The 17,134-nt window shown below is 42.7% G+C and overlaps 1 protein-coding gene across 1 annotated transcript in view; it reads right to left on the bottom strand.

Moving 5' to 3' along the window:
* ptgis (prostaglandin I2 (prostacyclin) synthase) overlaps positions 1 to 17,134 on the bottom strand; it is an 88,567-nt gene that overhangs the window by 45,913 nt on the left and 25,520 nt on the right. The window contains exon 2 of the mRNA XM_078555236.1: positions 7,193 to 7,316. Within this exon, the coding sequence (XP_078411362.1) occupies positions 7,193 to 7,316 (124 nt within the window). The remainder of the gene's footprint in view (positions 1 to 7,192; positions 7,317 to 17,134) is intronic.

Below are 17,134 nucleotides of genomic sequence, written 5' to 3'. Positions count from 1 at the left end.
TCACTGGAATGCCTTTTAGAGGCTGCCTTGATGTCCTCCACCCCAGCAACCTCACCCCTCTGGCTTGGGAGGCGATGGCAGTGGTGGTCAATGCCAAAGCTGCACAGAAGAGGTTGGCCATCCAGTGCAGAAAGAGGGTGAATGATATCACCCGTGCCGCCAGGGTAAGGAACCATCTCATCACTCTAAACTCACACAGTCACAAAGCCATCACACAGACACTGGCATCTCACTCACTGCCAGCTCAAGGGACACCATCACTCACTCTCTCACACACACCCTCACATCTCCATCTGGCCTCATCTCCTCTGGAGACTGCCTCCTCAGCCCTCACCATCTTGAGGCCATTTGCACAGATCAACATGTGCCCCCACACACACCCTGGGACATCCCTTCCCCAGTACAGTCCTTGCCCTGCAGCCTGTTCTCTTGCCTTAAGCCATTCCTCCCTCTTCCCCAAACAAACCCTTGGCCTGCAGCCATTAAAAAGACACCCCTGCCTGGCCTGGTGGATAGAGACCTGCCCATGAGCTCCCCTAAAAACGATGTGGTGCTGCCTGAGAAGCCTGGCGCTGATGACCGTAAGTGCTGCCCGAAGCCAGGTAGACAAACAAACCTCGAAGTCTCGAGCGAAGTGCAGCTCGCCAGTTGCACATCGCTTATGTACAGTTGTGGAACACATCGGTGTGACAGATGATCCATCGTGAGGGGATGATTCCGGTCAGCTGGTCTTATAATGATATGCAGATGTATGAAAATGAAGTTCCTGACGTCAGGTGGTGGGCAACACGGCCTGCCCTTGACAGGCTTAGCGGACATTTGCAAACTGGTTTCACGACGACGTGAAACTGATTTTTGGCCTTCCCATCATTTTGTCCGCTGATGCCTGCCATGACGTCTGACGCCAACAGACATGGAAAATTCCGCCCTATATTTTGTTAAAATGTTGGAGGTTAGAATGGACAGTGTGGGTGTTTCTAAAAAAAATTTTCCACCATACAGGGACTTTTGTTTTCAAAGAAACAAGAGATGTATTAGAAAATGCTTGAGACGGTTTGAAAGTGACATATTTCAAAATAATTATAGATCCGTGAAAATTTATTTATTTATAATTTCTATTATTATAATTAGTTTTAAGCACATTGGAAGTTTAAATAGTCCATTCCATCCTGTTAATATTATCCTAAAACTGCAATAAAGGGAGTTTTGTGATACTTAATACTTGACAGTCTTCAGAGTACCTACCCTTTTCTTTCCAGTTACATTTGTTAATTTTTAACTGAGAAAATATTGCTATTTAGGAAATCTCTGCAAGTATTATGAAAAAGATTTACATGACAAATTGAAACAATTTGAAATCTTAAATCTGCACATAAGTTTCTGTCCATAAAGCTTCACTTCCGGTTGTTTATGCACTTTTTTACAGACATTCATGCCCAACATAATCAGGGGGACACCAAAATCATTGAAAAGGGGGAGTGTAATGAACTAGATGTACAGGTTTCTTACGTGAAACAGACTACTTTATCACAGAGCTCTTTTAGGGGTTACATGCTTGAACCAGGCCCATGACTTGAAAGCTCCGCTCCCAGGATTACCCATGCTTACAGCTCATTCGTCAGAACAATCACGTGACCCCTAAAGGCAGTAGGAAAGGTAATACTGCTAATCGCTACATTTCCTCCCCCTTTAGTTTTTTTTTACATTTCCTATTTACAAAGAGTATTTTAATCCAGGTCATGTGACTAAAGAGTAAGTCTTTCAGGTGGTTTTCTAATTTGGTTAGAGCAGTGTAGCTCTACCACTTGGGATTCTCCCACTGGATCGACATGATCAGGAACTGCAGCATCAGGGACATCCTTAGACAGTGGCAGTTCAGGATTAGGTAATTCAACAGAGACATCAGGTATGTCTATTCTAGGTCAATCTGTCACCTTAGGGATTAAAGAATTGACATCAATTACAGGTGGAATAGCTGGTTGTTGGAATGTTCCACTACTCCTTAGATGACCCACATGTTTCCAAACAATCCGGTCTTCCACTTGCACTTGGAATGACAAAGGTCCATTTTCAGAGACCATTATACCAGGAACCCAGCTAGGTCCATTTCCAAAATTCCGCACGAAAGCTGCATCTTCCACTGTAAATCTTCGAGCTTTGCTATGAATATCATGATTCAATTTTTGACTGCTCCGATTCTTCTCTACCTTCCCCTCTAAGTTTGGAAACACCAGACTTAACCTTGTACGAAAGTGGCATTTAATCAGTAATTCAGACGGTGTTGCATTAGGAGTCATACAAAAATTGAGAAGAAAATGTGAAAGTCAAGTTTCTAAAATAGCTTCAGATAACTTCTTCATTCCTGATTTGAAAGTTTGCACTACTCTTTCTGCTAACCCATTTGATGAGGGATGATATGGTGCTGTTTTAATATGCTTAATTCCATTTAAACTCATGAATCTCTGAAATTCTGGACTAGTGAAGACAGTACCTTTATCCGCGACAATGACTTCCGGTGGGCCATGTACACTAAAACATTGGCACAGTTTTTCAATAGCTGCACACAATGTCAGTGATCTAACTTCATACACATCCATCCACTTAGAATGCGTATCGATGATCAATAAAAACATGGTACCTAAAAATGGAGCTACATAGCCTATATGTGGTCTAACCCAGAGTCGACCAGCCCACTCCCACGGATGCAGTGGAGTTGAAAGGGCAACTTCTGTTGTTGCAGACATTGGAGACAGTGCTTGACCATGCTTTCAATGTCACTGTCAATGCCTGGCCACCAGACATAGCTTCGCACAAGCATCTTCACCTTTGATATGCCTGAATGCGCACTGTGAAGCTCTGTCAAGAGTGGTTCTCTTCCTTGTGAAGGGATGACGACTCTTGATTCCCACAACAAGATTCCATCTTGACAACTTAACTCTGTTTTACGGGCATGGAATGGTCTATCTCATCGGACATTGGTGAATTTGACCATTCTTGCAATACCAGATCTCGGACTTTTGACAAAATTGGATCCCTGTTTGTCCAATTCCTTATTGCTTCACACTGACAGATGAAGAGCCCAAGAAGTTCAGCAAAAGCACAACTTCTTGTGGCACTGGGGCATGTACAATGCTATCTGGCAATGGAAGACGACTGAGTGCTTCTACATTTGCAATGTGCACACCAGGACGGTACATAAAGGTGTACTCATAATATCAAAGCCCAACGTTGAATTCTTGCTGAGGCTTTGGTGCAATTTTATCCTCACTGAATAAACCCATTAGTGGTTTATGGTCCAACATTATGGTGAAATGTCATCCATGCAGGTACTGATGGAATTTCTTCACTCCAAATATTATGAATAAACCTTCCTTTTCAAGTTGTGAATAACCCTTCTCGGCTGCAAAGAGGGTTCTGGAGACATAGCCTATTGGCCTTTCGGAACCATGTTTCATCCTGTGTGACAACACAGCTCCCACCCCATAAGGAGATGCATCACAGGTTAATATTAATTCTTTTGATGGGTCATAATGTACAAGTAGACATGATGAGTGCAATAGCTTTTTGACTTTTACAAAGGCTTCTTCCTGTTGCACATCCCATGACCAATGACAGTTCTTTTTCAATAATAAGTGTAGAGGTGCTAACACTGTTGACAAGTTTGGCAAGAAGCGACCATAATAATTTATCATGCCCAAAAAGGACTTGAGTTTAGTGACACTGGTTGGAGGGGGTGACTCTTTGATTACCCTGACTTTCTCCTCTACAGGATGCAGCCACTGGACATCCACTCAGTGACCCAAGTAAGTGACTCTTATCGCTTGGAATGTACATTTCTCTTCCTTCCTTCAATCGTATACCCACTTCCAAAAATCTTCTAAAAACCTCAAGGTTGGCCAAATGTTCGGCGTCTGTTGATCCTGTGACCAGAACATCATCCAGATACACTACTACTCAGGGAAGTCCTTGCAATAGGCTTTCCATGGTCCTTTAGAAGATTGCACATGCAGATGATACATCAAAGGGTAGGCGTGTATATTGGTACAGGCCTTTGTGCGTGCTGATGGTTAGAAACCCTCTAGATGAGCTGTTCAGCTCTAGCTGTTGGAATGCATGGCTCATGTCCAGTTGGGTGTAGGATCTTCCTCCAGCAAGTTTAACATACGAATCTTCTATCCCTGGGTTAGGATATTTATCTAATTTAGCAGCCTTGTTCATGGTTAATTTGTAGTCTCCGCAAATGTAAATAGTTTGATCAGGTTTCATCACAGGGACAAAAGCAAAATACTGCGGATGCTGGAAATCTAGAACAAAAACAAAAATACCTGGAAAAACTCAGCAGGTCTGACAGCATCTGCATCCTCTCCGCAGGTGCTGTCAGACCTGTTGAGTTTTTCCAGGTATTATTGTTTTTGTTAATCACAGGGACAATGGGCACTACACATTCTGAAAATTGAACTGGCTGGATGATGCCTAGCTTCTCCAAATAGCACAATTCTGCATCCACCTTCTCCTTTAGGGCATAGGGCACAGGTCTGGCCTTAAAAACCGAGGTGTTGCCTCCAAATCTACATATATTTTTGTTTGCAAGCCTTTTATCTTTCTGAATTCATCACAAAATACACTGTCATACATAGTTAACAGCTCAGGAATTCCATCTGTTCTCACTTGAAATATTTCTGACCAGTTGAGCTCAATTTTTTGTAACCAATCGTGGCCCAGAAGACTAGGTCCTTCACCTGTTACTATAATCACTGGAAGTTAAGCTGTCTGTTGCCTATAGGGCACAGGTACTTTGGCGATGCCCTTTACCTATATTGACTCTCCAGTGCATGTCTTGACTCTGGAGAGTCAATACAGGTAAAGCTTACAAGCAAAAATATATGTTCATTTAGAGCCGTGGTTTGCTCCAGATTTATCGGCTGGGTACCTTGATTTAGTATTTAAATGTGTGTTCCCCCACCACTGTGGTCGAGGCTCCCATGTCTACCTCCATGACTAGAGGCTTCCCACTGACTTGAAGGGTGATGGCTATTGGTTCAGTTTTTACTGCTTTGACATTGTATAGGGCTAGATATCAGTCTCGGCAGCTTCGGGTTCAATTATATTGTGCACCTCAATCATCTTGGTCTGCTGTCTGATTGGCTGTCTCGATTTCGCCCTGCATTGCTTTATTACATGCCCTTTTTTGTGACAGTAATGGCATTCTGCCTCCTTAAATCTGCAGGTTTCCGGTTCATGGTTAACCCCACATCGGTAACAGATTAATTTCTGCATTGCTGCTGTGATGCTTCCACTAGGCATTTTTGTTTTTCGAGCAGCAGAGACTGTCTTTCGCTTCACTGCTGTCTCTCCGGTTTTCGCGCCACGCCTGGCAGTAGGTTCCCGCCCCAACTGAAGAACGGTGCCATGTTGCACACTCTATAAAGCCTGCGGGTTCCACCCTGCACTTCCCATTGCTAGCGCTATTTCCATGGCGTGCTTCAAATTGATGTTAACTTCTGCAAGTAAATGGCGCTGAATGGAGTCGTCGTGAATGCCACAAACTAACCGGTCCCGCAACAGGTCTTTGAGTCTATCTCCAAAGTTGCAGTGCTCAGTCAACTGCTTTAACTTCACTATATAAGTTGCGATGGACTTTCCTGGGTCCCTTATTCTGGAGTTAAACTTAAATTTCTGCATTATTACCAATGGTTTTGGCTGAAAATGCATCTTCACAAGGTCTACCAACTCGTTAAAAGAATTAGAATTGGGCGGGTTCGGGGCTGTCAGACTGCGGATGAGGTTATATGTCTTGCTACCACAGACACTTTTAAGAATTGTTTTCTGCTTCTCCTCTGCTGTTATTCCAGTCGCTACAAAATAAAAACCAAGGCGCTTTATGTACTGGTTCCAGTCTTCCATGGATGCGTCGTAATGGTCGATTCTGCCGAAGATTGGAATGACTGGTGAGTATACTTTTCTTTCTTTCCTCAAGAATTGAAGTACTCACATTCTCAAGGCGAGGCGCAGTGTCAGAGCTATTATACCCTCTTCGCCAATTGTAATGAACTTGATGTACCGGACAGGTTTCTTACTTGAAACAGCTAACTTTATTACAAAGCTCTTTTAGAAACTACATGCTTGAACCAGGTCCATGACTAGAAAGCTCTGCCCCCAGGATTACCCACGCTTAGGACTCATTCATCAGCACAATCACATGACCGCTAAAGGCAGTAGGAAAGGTTATACCTACAATCACTACAGAGATCATTAAAGGAAGCAAAAAAATAGAATGACAGTCCACTGCACCAAAAAGCTGGCGATCAGAAATCTGTGAGTTACAGCATGCAAGAAATATAACAATGACATAGTCCTGGTGCAGAAATTAACATTACTTTTAAGACTGCAACTAAATCTTCCAGTAGGTATTAATTTAACATTGTTATTAACCTGTTTAACATGAATGAGTTAACAGTGATATAAAAACAATGACGATTGTAAAATTTAATCTTACAAGTCTGTAATAATGAAAAATTAGCTGGAAATAAATACTTTATGTGAACTATTTAACATTTTTTAACATTCAATTGTTTTGTTTTCACATCATTTTGCCAATGATTCTCAGCATCTTTTCTTCATTCTCCCTACTTTCCTGGAATAACTTTTAGTAACACCAGATGGCAGTGAAAGTCAGCCTTCTTTGAGATTTTCTTGTGTCCATCTGCCTTGAAGAACCTTCTATAAGACTGAGCTTTAACATTATACATAACTAATATTTAACAACTGCTTCAGTGACTATGATAGCAAAAAATAGTTTTCCAATTTATCTTCCTTGCTGGGCATGATAATACATTTTAATATATTTCTCTTTCATACAAGTTCAAATTCGAATCATAATATCATGAACACACCAGTTGATAATAGTGATAATAATTCTCTTCACATTAGAATGGTTTAGGTTATTGTATTTTTTACAATTTTATATTTGATTTATTCTTTGTACTAGAACATAACACTGTCCTATTCTTCAATTAAGAATGTGGATGAGTTTAGGTTGTGTACCCAAGGCCAACTGAATGAGAGATCTGCTGTACTGTTGGTGTAGCAGTAACAATAAAAATAAAATTGCCATAGAAGCAGCATTAAATGGAAACAAGTATATTTGGAAATTTGCAGATAGAGTTCAGTATCAAAATGAAAGAGCTCTTACTGTGAAGATGTCTCCATATTTTTTCTTCATTTTCAATAAAAATTTGGCACTATCCTTGCCAAATTCAAAGGCATGCCCCAGCCATGGGACGATACCTTTATCAAGAGGTGGCTCATTTGATAACCTAAAGGAACAAATAAAATATTAATTCTTAAGTTCACTGTTACTACTATCACTATTACTCATATGGAAATGAAAACATGTATGCCTGAAAGAAAACATTAACATAAATGGGTTAAAACCTGAATTAAAACACACAGAGGAGCCTAGTATACAGAAGGGGAAGACTCCGCCTTATCAGAATTCCTTGAATTCTTTGTGGGCTGTGGCACCTCAAGTGGATTGTGGTAAATCCAATCAACCTAGACTTTTAGATGGCAAAGCTTCACATGCAACACTATTAGCTAAACTCAATGTTGTGGGGATTCAGAATTAATCTATTTGAGATTGGCTGAAGGGTAGAAAAATTGTTAGGAATCCTACTGTAGTCAAAACATGTTGGGGAAGTGCTGAGTGGGCTGCCCCGGCATTTAGTGTGAAGTTGCTGCTGCTGCTTCTAATTTACATCATTGACTTGGACTCATAATTCCAATGCAAACTGGTCAAATTTGCAGCTAATACAAAACCAGGAAAGGGACAATGGAATCAGTGGATGCAGCTTAAAAGTTAGAAAAGATGTTGGTCAAAATAAGCAAGTGGGAAGAGTATAGTAGATGAAATTTAATATGGATAAAATGTAAACTACTGCACATAAGTAATATAATGGGCAACAGACATACTTCATAAATGGTGCTAATGTGGCTATAGGTGAAACTTTTTCGAGTTATCAACAGTCACAGATTGCAACTCTTTCGAGTACAATCACAGTTCTTGGTTTTCCGGGAGTGGGACATGAACCCACAACCCTCTGATTCAAAGGCGAGGGTGCTATGAACTGAGCCACAGCTGACACCTCATGGCTATAGGTGAAACGCTTTCGAGTTATCAACAGTCACAGATTGCAACTCTTTCGAGTACAATCACAGTTCTTGGTTTCCAGGAGTGGGACATGAACCCACAACTCTCTGATTCAAAGGCGAGGGTGCTATGAACTGAGCCACAGCTGACACCTCCAATGGCTATAGGTGAAGTTGAACAGAACCTTGTTGACTCAAAACCCAATATGTTCACCCAATAAAGAGCAGTGATTCACAAAGGCAATTGAACATTCAGCTACATGGTCAAAACAGAATACAAATTGTGGGAATATGGGTTCACACCACCTGTGTACCTCAATGTCTTAGCTATTAGTGGGATCAGTACACAATAAGTTAAAATAGCTTTCAGTTTTGCTGAACAGGGATGATTTGTGAAGTAGACTGAAGGCAAGGATGAGGAGCTGAAAGAATATGTGAATGTCATTCATTCGTGTCTTGAGGGTCAGGGTAGGAGTTGCTTTGGTCACTGTGATTATAGTAATAAAGTGATTGATGAGCTTAAGTGGACCATATAATCACGATAACAGAATAATTAGGAGAAGTTGAGATGAACAAGTGTATCTTCTTGGTGCCATGTGATATATTCAATGTCACATTCCGTGTCTTTTGATGTATTACGTGTTATTGGTAGTATGCCACTATGTAGAAATGCAGAGATTGTAGGGTTGGTCTAAGAATTTTGAGTGAATCATTGTATGTTGTAGCCACATTGGATTGTGGAGTGCGATGTATCTGAGTTCTTATATTGCGAACTTAATAAAGAACCATGTAAGCATACTGGAATCACATGGAATGATTTGCCTGAACAATCATGTTGGATTGCGTAACATGAGCTACTTAAACATATAATTCTGCGGTTGGCACAACGGGTGCCTGTGGGCTCCAGTGTTTAAAGTGATGAAAAAAATAGAATAAGAAAGCAGTCCCAATGCAAAACAGATGAAGTCACAATTATGCTGTGCGTCACACTGAGAAAACAGACAGTGAGAACTACACTCAGTTCCGATCACTGAGAAACAAGGGAGACATTTAAGCAGTTGGAGGCAAAGAAAAGCCACAAGGCTGAAGCTGAGTCTTAAGGGGGAATTTTAACTCTTCCAAAATCAGCTGGAAAACAGTGGGAGAATGGTTTAAATAGAGTGGCTCCATTCCCTACTCAAGTCCAGCCAATCCCAAGCCTTCGGCAACTTATTCTAAGAGCTAGCCTAAGTGGCTGTTAATGGGTGGATTTACCATGATAATTTTTAATAGCACAATTATGTCAAAGTAGTTACAAATTGATGAAGAAACGCAACATTATCATTCAATTGAAATAAACTACACTGCAAACCTCCCAAAGTTTCTTTTAGACTAAGATTGAGGTGAAGTACATAATATATTGACAGTTCCTCCATTAATGACTTTAAATGAAACCGCTTCAAGCAGACTCTGATAGATATGTGTTGGAAGTGAAAAAATAATATGATGTGTGACTGATTTAAAATGTTTAAGAATATATAATGTATGAATGAATGCAGAACTGTATGTTTATATCAATCCACAATGAATTGGTAGGAAAGAAGCAAGCATCAAGCACTTTTGTGATATATCAGGAACCCACAAAAAATAAAATGAAAAACTAAATTAAACTGAAATTTGGTAAATTTCTGAGCCTGTGCCTATCATATCAAGAACATAAAGAAAAAAAGGTGATCACTTTAGGGAACATTGAACAACAAAGCTACCTACACTGGACAGTCACAACAGTCTGAGTCAGCCATCCATTGTTCCATGGGTAGCAATTATTCGGTGGGCGAGCGGGGCCTGGGCCCACTTGTTGATGCATAAAATAACGCGGGGTGATGTCGGGCGTGCATCCCGACGTCACCCCGTGTCATTTAGATTCTCAGTTTGGCGGGCGCGCAGCTGAATCGGCTGCGCGCTCACCGAACAGTCAGCAGCCACTTAAGGCCTTTAGAAAAGTAATTTACCTAATTAGTGGGCCTGTCTGTCCAACCTTACGGCTGGCGGGCAGGCTAAGAGCCCAGGCAGCCTCTGAAAAGGCATGAAACCTCAACCATGGGTGGGATGAGGTTTCATGAGGGATTTAAAATGTTTGGAAAATTTTTAAATAAAATAATGGACATGTCCCAGCTCATGTGACAGTATCACATGAAGGGACATGTCAGGAATATTTTTTTTCTGCCTTTGATGCAGCACTTTGCCTCAGGGAGATCTGTACACTCTTTTGCGCACATTCCCGGCTCAGGGAATCCCCCCCCCCCCCCCCCACCCCACCCCACCCCGGCCCGTCCACATAAAATGTCGATGCGCCCCCAACTGGGGGTGCCCATCGGGAACCCGCCTGCCCGTGCCCACTCCCACACAACCCTCCCGATAGGGGGAAAATGCTGCCCCATGTTATAGTGAAGCAATGAAAACCAGTAAGGAGAAAGACAAAAATGGAAGAGAAGGAAACAGGAATTTTTTACCTTGCAGATTTTCCAGTTGAACTGGAATTGATCACACTGAAAATTACTCAGTGACATGCTTTGCTGCATCTCTGGTTTTTATTTTGATTGTCCTACTTCCTGCTACTCACACCTGGAAATGTCAATACGCCTTGCTCATATATGGCAGGGTGTATTTTTAGAAATTAAGAAAATTCATCCTCTAATGGACTTCCTGCTGGTTACTCCCTGGCACCTAGTTGCTATGGTGCTGGAGAGTTGAGATGGAGATTGAAATCACCAAGAAAGAGAAGCCACTCAGAGAGAGGCTGAGGGAGGAAACAAAGAAGGATATTTCAGTGAGAAACTGGGGGTGAGGCTTCGGAGGGGCACAGGGAAAGAGGATTTTAAAGGAGAGATGAATGGGGTGGAGAAAGGAGAGCTGCTTGAAGAAGAGGGGGGCACCAGGGGTGTAGCAGGAGAGACCAAGGGCTGGATTTTAAGAGAGAGGGGCAGGGTGTACTGCACGCATCCCCCCAACCCTCAGTTAAAAAGTTCTCAGAACTAAAGTCTGCGCCGGAGCAATAACACACTGCAGGCAGCAACAGCAAGGAGAGTGTGAGACTTCTGTCTCTCACTGGGAGGAAGTACTGCTCTTGGGGGCTGCCAGAGCTCTTGCTGTCCTGGCAGCACCAGAGCTCTGTAGTGGGCACTGTTGGGACTGGAAGCAGGCTCAGGATGGATCCCAGACACAGGCAAGTGAGGGATATCAGGCAGAGAGGAATCAGGCACCTTAGGGAGGGGGCAGAGATGGGTGGGGGGTGTAGGTTTTGCAGTGCTGGTGGGGAGGAGAGAAGGGGATACTATCTTTGATTTTTGTGGGGAGGGTGTCCCTGATGAGCAAAGGCTACCCCCAAAGATAGCGCCCCCTCCCTGCTCATTCCAAAATGTCTTGAAAAAACAGGTTGCTCACCCAACCGTGTTATGGCGTGGGCAGCATAACGTTGAAGTCAGTTGGCTCGTTAACAAGCACAATTGACAATTAATTAATTATTTACATATGGTGGGCGAGCTTCTGATTTCTGCACCCGACCATCCTCCATATTATGGGGGACAGCTCGGGGGTGGGCAAGAAGACAATGGGCTTGCCATCCTTGGTATTTTACATGCTCCCTCCCCCACTGAAAATATGCCCAGCAGGGCCTTAAAATTCAGCCCCACTATGTGATTTGGTGATTAGGGCCACAGTACCGCCATGCTAGTCAGAAAACTTCAGCAATTTAATGGAGATTTACTCTTTGTACAATAACTTCACCAACAAAGTAATTTTCATTCTGTATCAACATTTTGGTCAATAAATACGCCCACCTGTGTCATGTTACCAAAATGTAAAGGGCTATTGTTTTGCTGGGAATATAGGGCAGAATTTGTTGCTCGGTGTGCAGGCACATGCCCAACACGCTGGAGCGTGAAATAGCGCGTGATGATGTCCGGCGAGCGTGCGATATTTCAGTCGGTGGGCACGCACAAGGGTTGGCAGCGCGCCCGCTGACAATTAAGAGGCCTATTAAGGCCATTAACGTATTAATCAGCCATGCTTTTTCACTGCCCGTCCAATGGTTGGTGGGCAGGTGAATCGGCCAGGCAGCCTTTGCCTTTTTGAGGAAACCTTATCCAAGGGCGGGATAAGATTTCCAATATTAATTTTAAAAATTAAAATGTTTGCACAGAATTTTCATCTGGTATATGCTCTGGTGGCTGATTCTGATGCATGGGCATTTTTTCCCGCTTTTTACAATCTTTATTTTTGGCATTTAAATTCTTCAGCTCCCTGAGGCAGCTCTCTGCCTTCAGGGAGCTTTCATTCCGTGCTCCCTTGCACCCGCGCTGACTTCAGTGCTCGCCCTCCTCCCACCCCCATCCCAACAACGCTGGGCCTTTCAGTGCACCTTTCACGCTGGCTGGTCGTTAATTGGCCAGCCCGCGTGAAATGGCAATCGGGGGTCTGTTCCCCAGCCGCTCCCAGGCCCTCCAATCGCGGATGCCCGCCAAGCTAAAAATCCTGCCCATAGTATTCTTTATTACTTAAGTTGCATGACAATGTTTCAGGGAGCCAAGTCTATATAACTACCCAAATATATTTTTCAATGTTTGAAACATCAGTTGAATGTTCAAGCATTTACTTGGAAACAGTATTCAAATAATCGCAAATCCTGTAAACTGCTCTGATACTGAGGGAAAATGTATAAAACTGCAGAACATGACCCTGGTGGGAATAAAGGCATTAAGAAAGCAAACAGAGAAATTTAATATGAAGTCATGTGCTAATCTCAACATCAGGCCTAATTTCAAGCCTAGACAGAATACAAGGCAATTGGGAATGAGATGTATGGTTCAAGAATATGACCACAATCAAGGGAGCTTTAATATTTTAAACAACAAGAGTAAAATCATAAGGTCACCAAGACTTTACCATTCTATTTAAATGGCGAGCGTGGAGACAAACCATGTTATCAGTCGGTGTACTACAATAAAAAATATTCCTGACCCCAATATTATATAGCAAGAGGTGAGGAATTTACTGGTGCTTCCTATATCAAAAATAAAGGATACCTCATATTGAAGTATACATCAGTAATCCAATTTCAAACTTCAGATGATGTGGTAAACTATGAAATCTTACTGTAGGAAGTATAAAAAATATAAATGCAGGAAACCTGGAATTAAAATTAAAAATGTGGAAATATATGACCAATCCATTAGCATCTGCAATGAGAAAAGACAGATGAATACATTGGGAAGGTCTACATTGGAAACAATCTCTCTTACAGATGCTAATCAATCAACTTTGTATTTACGGTATTTTCTGTTTTTGTATCATTTGGATACGATATTAGGTCTTAAATGCCCCAAACATCAAACACATTATCATGGGAATGCTCGAGTGCCTGTTAGGTAGGAAATAAGGAAAAATCGATCAGCGGGTTACTGCATTATTTGTGTTATATAAATTCAAGTTGTTGCTCTACTTAATATTAATGAAATTCAATTCTCAAACAATTAAGAGCATGAAGCAAATATAGCATCATGTCTGCTTTCAAAATGATCATGCCATTTAAGGTAAATGTTGTAAGATAGCTAAATGTTAGGAATTGCAAATTTACTTGAGCGGGCCGACATTCCAAAATTACAGGAACCAATCATTCTGTCATATTATCCTATTATTTTTCAAACAACAATGTCAGTTTGTTCCAATTTGCCTTTTCAAATGTGCTGATAAAACCAGCTGGACATTTCCACTGAGCAGATTTCTGGCTGACACAAATGGAAACGGAATGGAAAGAAATGGGTGAAATACAGCTGGGAACTTCCTTCCGACTGAAACAGCCAGAACAATATTTGTAGGTACACAATATTAGCTGTGAATAAAAACTGGCCTATTTCTTTTCTGAGTGAGGCTCCATCAAAATTGGGCCTCAAGCCTAATCTGTGTACCAGTCAGTGAAAGCGGACTCCAATAGAGTGTCCAACTTGCAATTAAGACCTTACCAAAATTGTCCGGCTTGGTTGCTGAGCTGGGCCACTAGTAAGCCCTGTGGTGGTAGGGAGGGGAGGTGAATGGGAGAATGGGGAGCATAGGAGCGAGCACAAGGAGACAGTGCCTCATAGTGTTGCTGTGAAGGCAGAAGAAGCTCTCCTTCAGATGAAAGATTGAGCGGAGCATGTGTGGTACATGCAGTATCCAGTTCTGGAAAATTTGACAGTGGGATCTTTAAACAGGCCTCAAGCCCATGACTAGCATATTCAACAGCCCTTACATCCAAATGTGCATTTCATGCCCAAAATACAGAAGTCATGGAGGCAAATCTCCTTCCTCCATCCTGTAGTCTGTGTTTTAAGTGTACTCGCTGCTGACCTTGAATGAAGCCTCGCTGAGGGATTAAGTGATCTCTGTGGAAGATCTTGCCAAAGGGCAAATGATTGCAACATTCTTTCATTGTTTTTTCCTGTGTCAAACTGCAGTGGTATCACCAAGCTATCCAAGCAGCCAAGCACATTTTTGCGTAAAACAAAATGAGGATTGGGGAATGCACATAGGGTTAAGGTAGAAACTGAAATATCAAGAACAATTTAAAAAAAATATTTTTAAAACCTAGTTTAGAACATAAAGGGCAGAATTTTCTGGCTGATGTGCGGGTGGTGGAGCCCGCACGTCAGCGCTTAAAATGTCGCGCGAGCGTCCCGACGTCAACACGCGGCATTGCTATATTTAGGTCGGCGGGTGCGCACAGCAGTGGGACGCACGCCCGCCATTAATTAAAGGCCTCGTTAAGGCCCTTAACTTGCCAATCAATGAGGATTTTGAGGGGCCCGTGCGAACTTTGGCTCGGCGCACAGGCCCAACGGGCAGGCGGGTAGGAGATTTTTTATTAAAACTCATGCACTGGGGGTATATGTGGACTCAGAGGGGTTGTTCACGTTTTTCATTAAGTATTTAATGCAGAAAGTGTATTAAACTTGCCTGTGTGATTGTTAGCAGTTCAGATCGATTTCCAAAAGCTTTTTGTGTACTTTGAAACCAGTCTGCAGACAGTAATCTTTATCGGGCCTGCAGCTTTCCAGTGGCCTCCATTTAACCTGGGTATGGGTTCTGACATCTTCACTGGAGGCAGCTCCTCTGAGGAGGAAGGGAGGGATAGAATAAGGAGGAGGCCAGGAGTGGATAATCAGCCTCCAGGGGAGCCACCTTTGGGAGGCCAGGCGCAAGCACAAGGGGCGCAGGGCCAAGAGGTTGTCCAAGGTGGAAGGGGCCACAGAAGACGCCACTATCCTGCTGCCAGGGTATACAGGCGGCAAAGCAGCTACTTCAATATGACTGAGGTGCAGTGCCGAAGGAGGCTCTGTCTCTCAAGGGAAACAGTCAACTATATCTGTCAGATGATCGGCCCTGAGATATCTCCTAACTGTGTGGGTGGACACCCCATGCCAGGGACTCTGAAGCTCACAGTTGCCCTCCACTTCTATGCCTCTGGCTCCTTTCAGGGCTCGGTGGGTGATCTGTGTGGTGTCTCCCAACCAGCTGTCCACGCTTGAGTCAAGCAGGTTACAGACGCTCTGTTCAGCCGTGCATTGACCTTCATCCACTTCCGCTGTGACTAGGCAAGTCAGGCACAGCGAGCCAGAGGCTTCGCAGCCATTGCTGGCTTTCCCTGCGTCCAGTGTGCTATAGACTGCACACATGTGGCCATCAAGATTCAGACGGGTAATGACCGTTGAATGCTGGCAGTTTGCTGTCAAAAGCTCTACATCTTCAGGGCTGTCATGAAGATATTAATGTATATAATGTTATTAGAAATTATTTTAAATTGGACTTGATGTATGGTCTGTGTTTGTGGGTGTGAGTGTGTGTGTCTTAATTGGATTAAAGCCTTCTCTGATGTATAGTAGTTTTGAGATGTTAAACAGTAAGGGAGAGGGTACATTTGCATTTTGTTGAATAAACCATTCAAAGACTGGGGGTGAAATCTTGCACCTAGCTAGGAGACACCAAGCAATATGTTTATATTATAAATAAAATTGGTACTATGAAAGACACGCCAAGTGTAAAATGATGCGCGATGACATGGGGTGTGTGCCCCAACATCATCGCAAACTCGCGCGATATTTCGTTCGGCGGGCACGCGCTGGAGTTGGCTGCGCGCCCACTGATAATTAAAAGGCCTATTAAGGCCATTAACAAGTTAATTAAAATCTAATTTACTCTGCCCGTCCAACCTTACGGTTGGCAGGCAGACAAAAAGGCCAAACAGCCTTTACATTTTTTAGGAAACTTCATCCACGAGCGGGATGAGGCTTCCTAAAGCAAATAAATATTAAATAAAAACTTTGTTTTGGAATTAAAAACATGTCCCATCTCACGTAACAGAGTCACATGAGGGGACGTGTTTTAAAAAAATTTTTACTCTCTTTATTAATTTTTTTAAAAAGCGCCTCAATCTCCCTGAGGCAGCTCTGAGCCTCAGGGAGATTGAAGCGCTCTTTCACACGCGTGCGTGGACTGTGCATGAGGCCTGGCTCTCCCTCCTCCCCCCCCGCCCGCACAGGTAGCACTGAGCGCTGCCACTCGCGTTCCACACAGAGTGGGCCTTAATTGGCCCGCCCGTGTGACATCACGGTGCGGAGCTGATCGCGGGTGCTGGTCGGCTTCACAACCACCCCCGCCCGCTCCTGAAGAGGGAAAAATTCTGGCCATAATATACAGCATAATGCTTTTTTCATATTCTAGTTATCACAATAAATGGAGAGGAACAATTTTGTACATCTTTTTGACAAATATTTTCATGTATTTTAACAACTTGCTTTACATCTGCTTAGTTGGAGAAATGTTTAGATTTTAGATTTTTCTAATATTTTATGCTAAGTATTGACTAGACTAGTAAACAATCACACACACATTCAGCAATTCAACTAGCTGATATTGAACATATGGAAACATGTTCATGCCAAATTAAGAGTCATAATAGTTAAAGCCAATA

This window comes from Cetorhinus maximus, chromosome 13 (assembly GCF_964194155.1).
Source record: "Cetorhinus maximus chromosome 13, sCetMax3.hap1.1, whole genome shotgun sequence".
Classification (NCBI taxonomy): Eukaryota; Metazoa; Chordata; class Chondrichthyes; order Lamniformes; family Cetorhinidae; genus Cetorhinus; species Cetorhinus maximus.
This window is presented reverse-complemented; position numbering and strand designations above follow the sequence as displayed.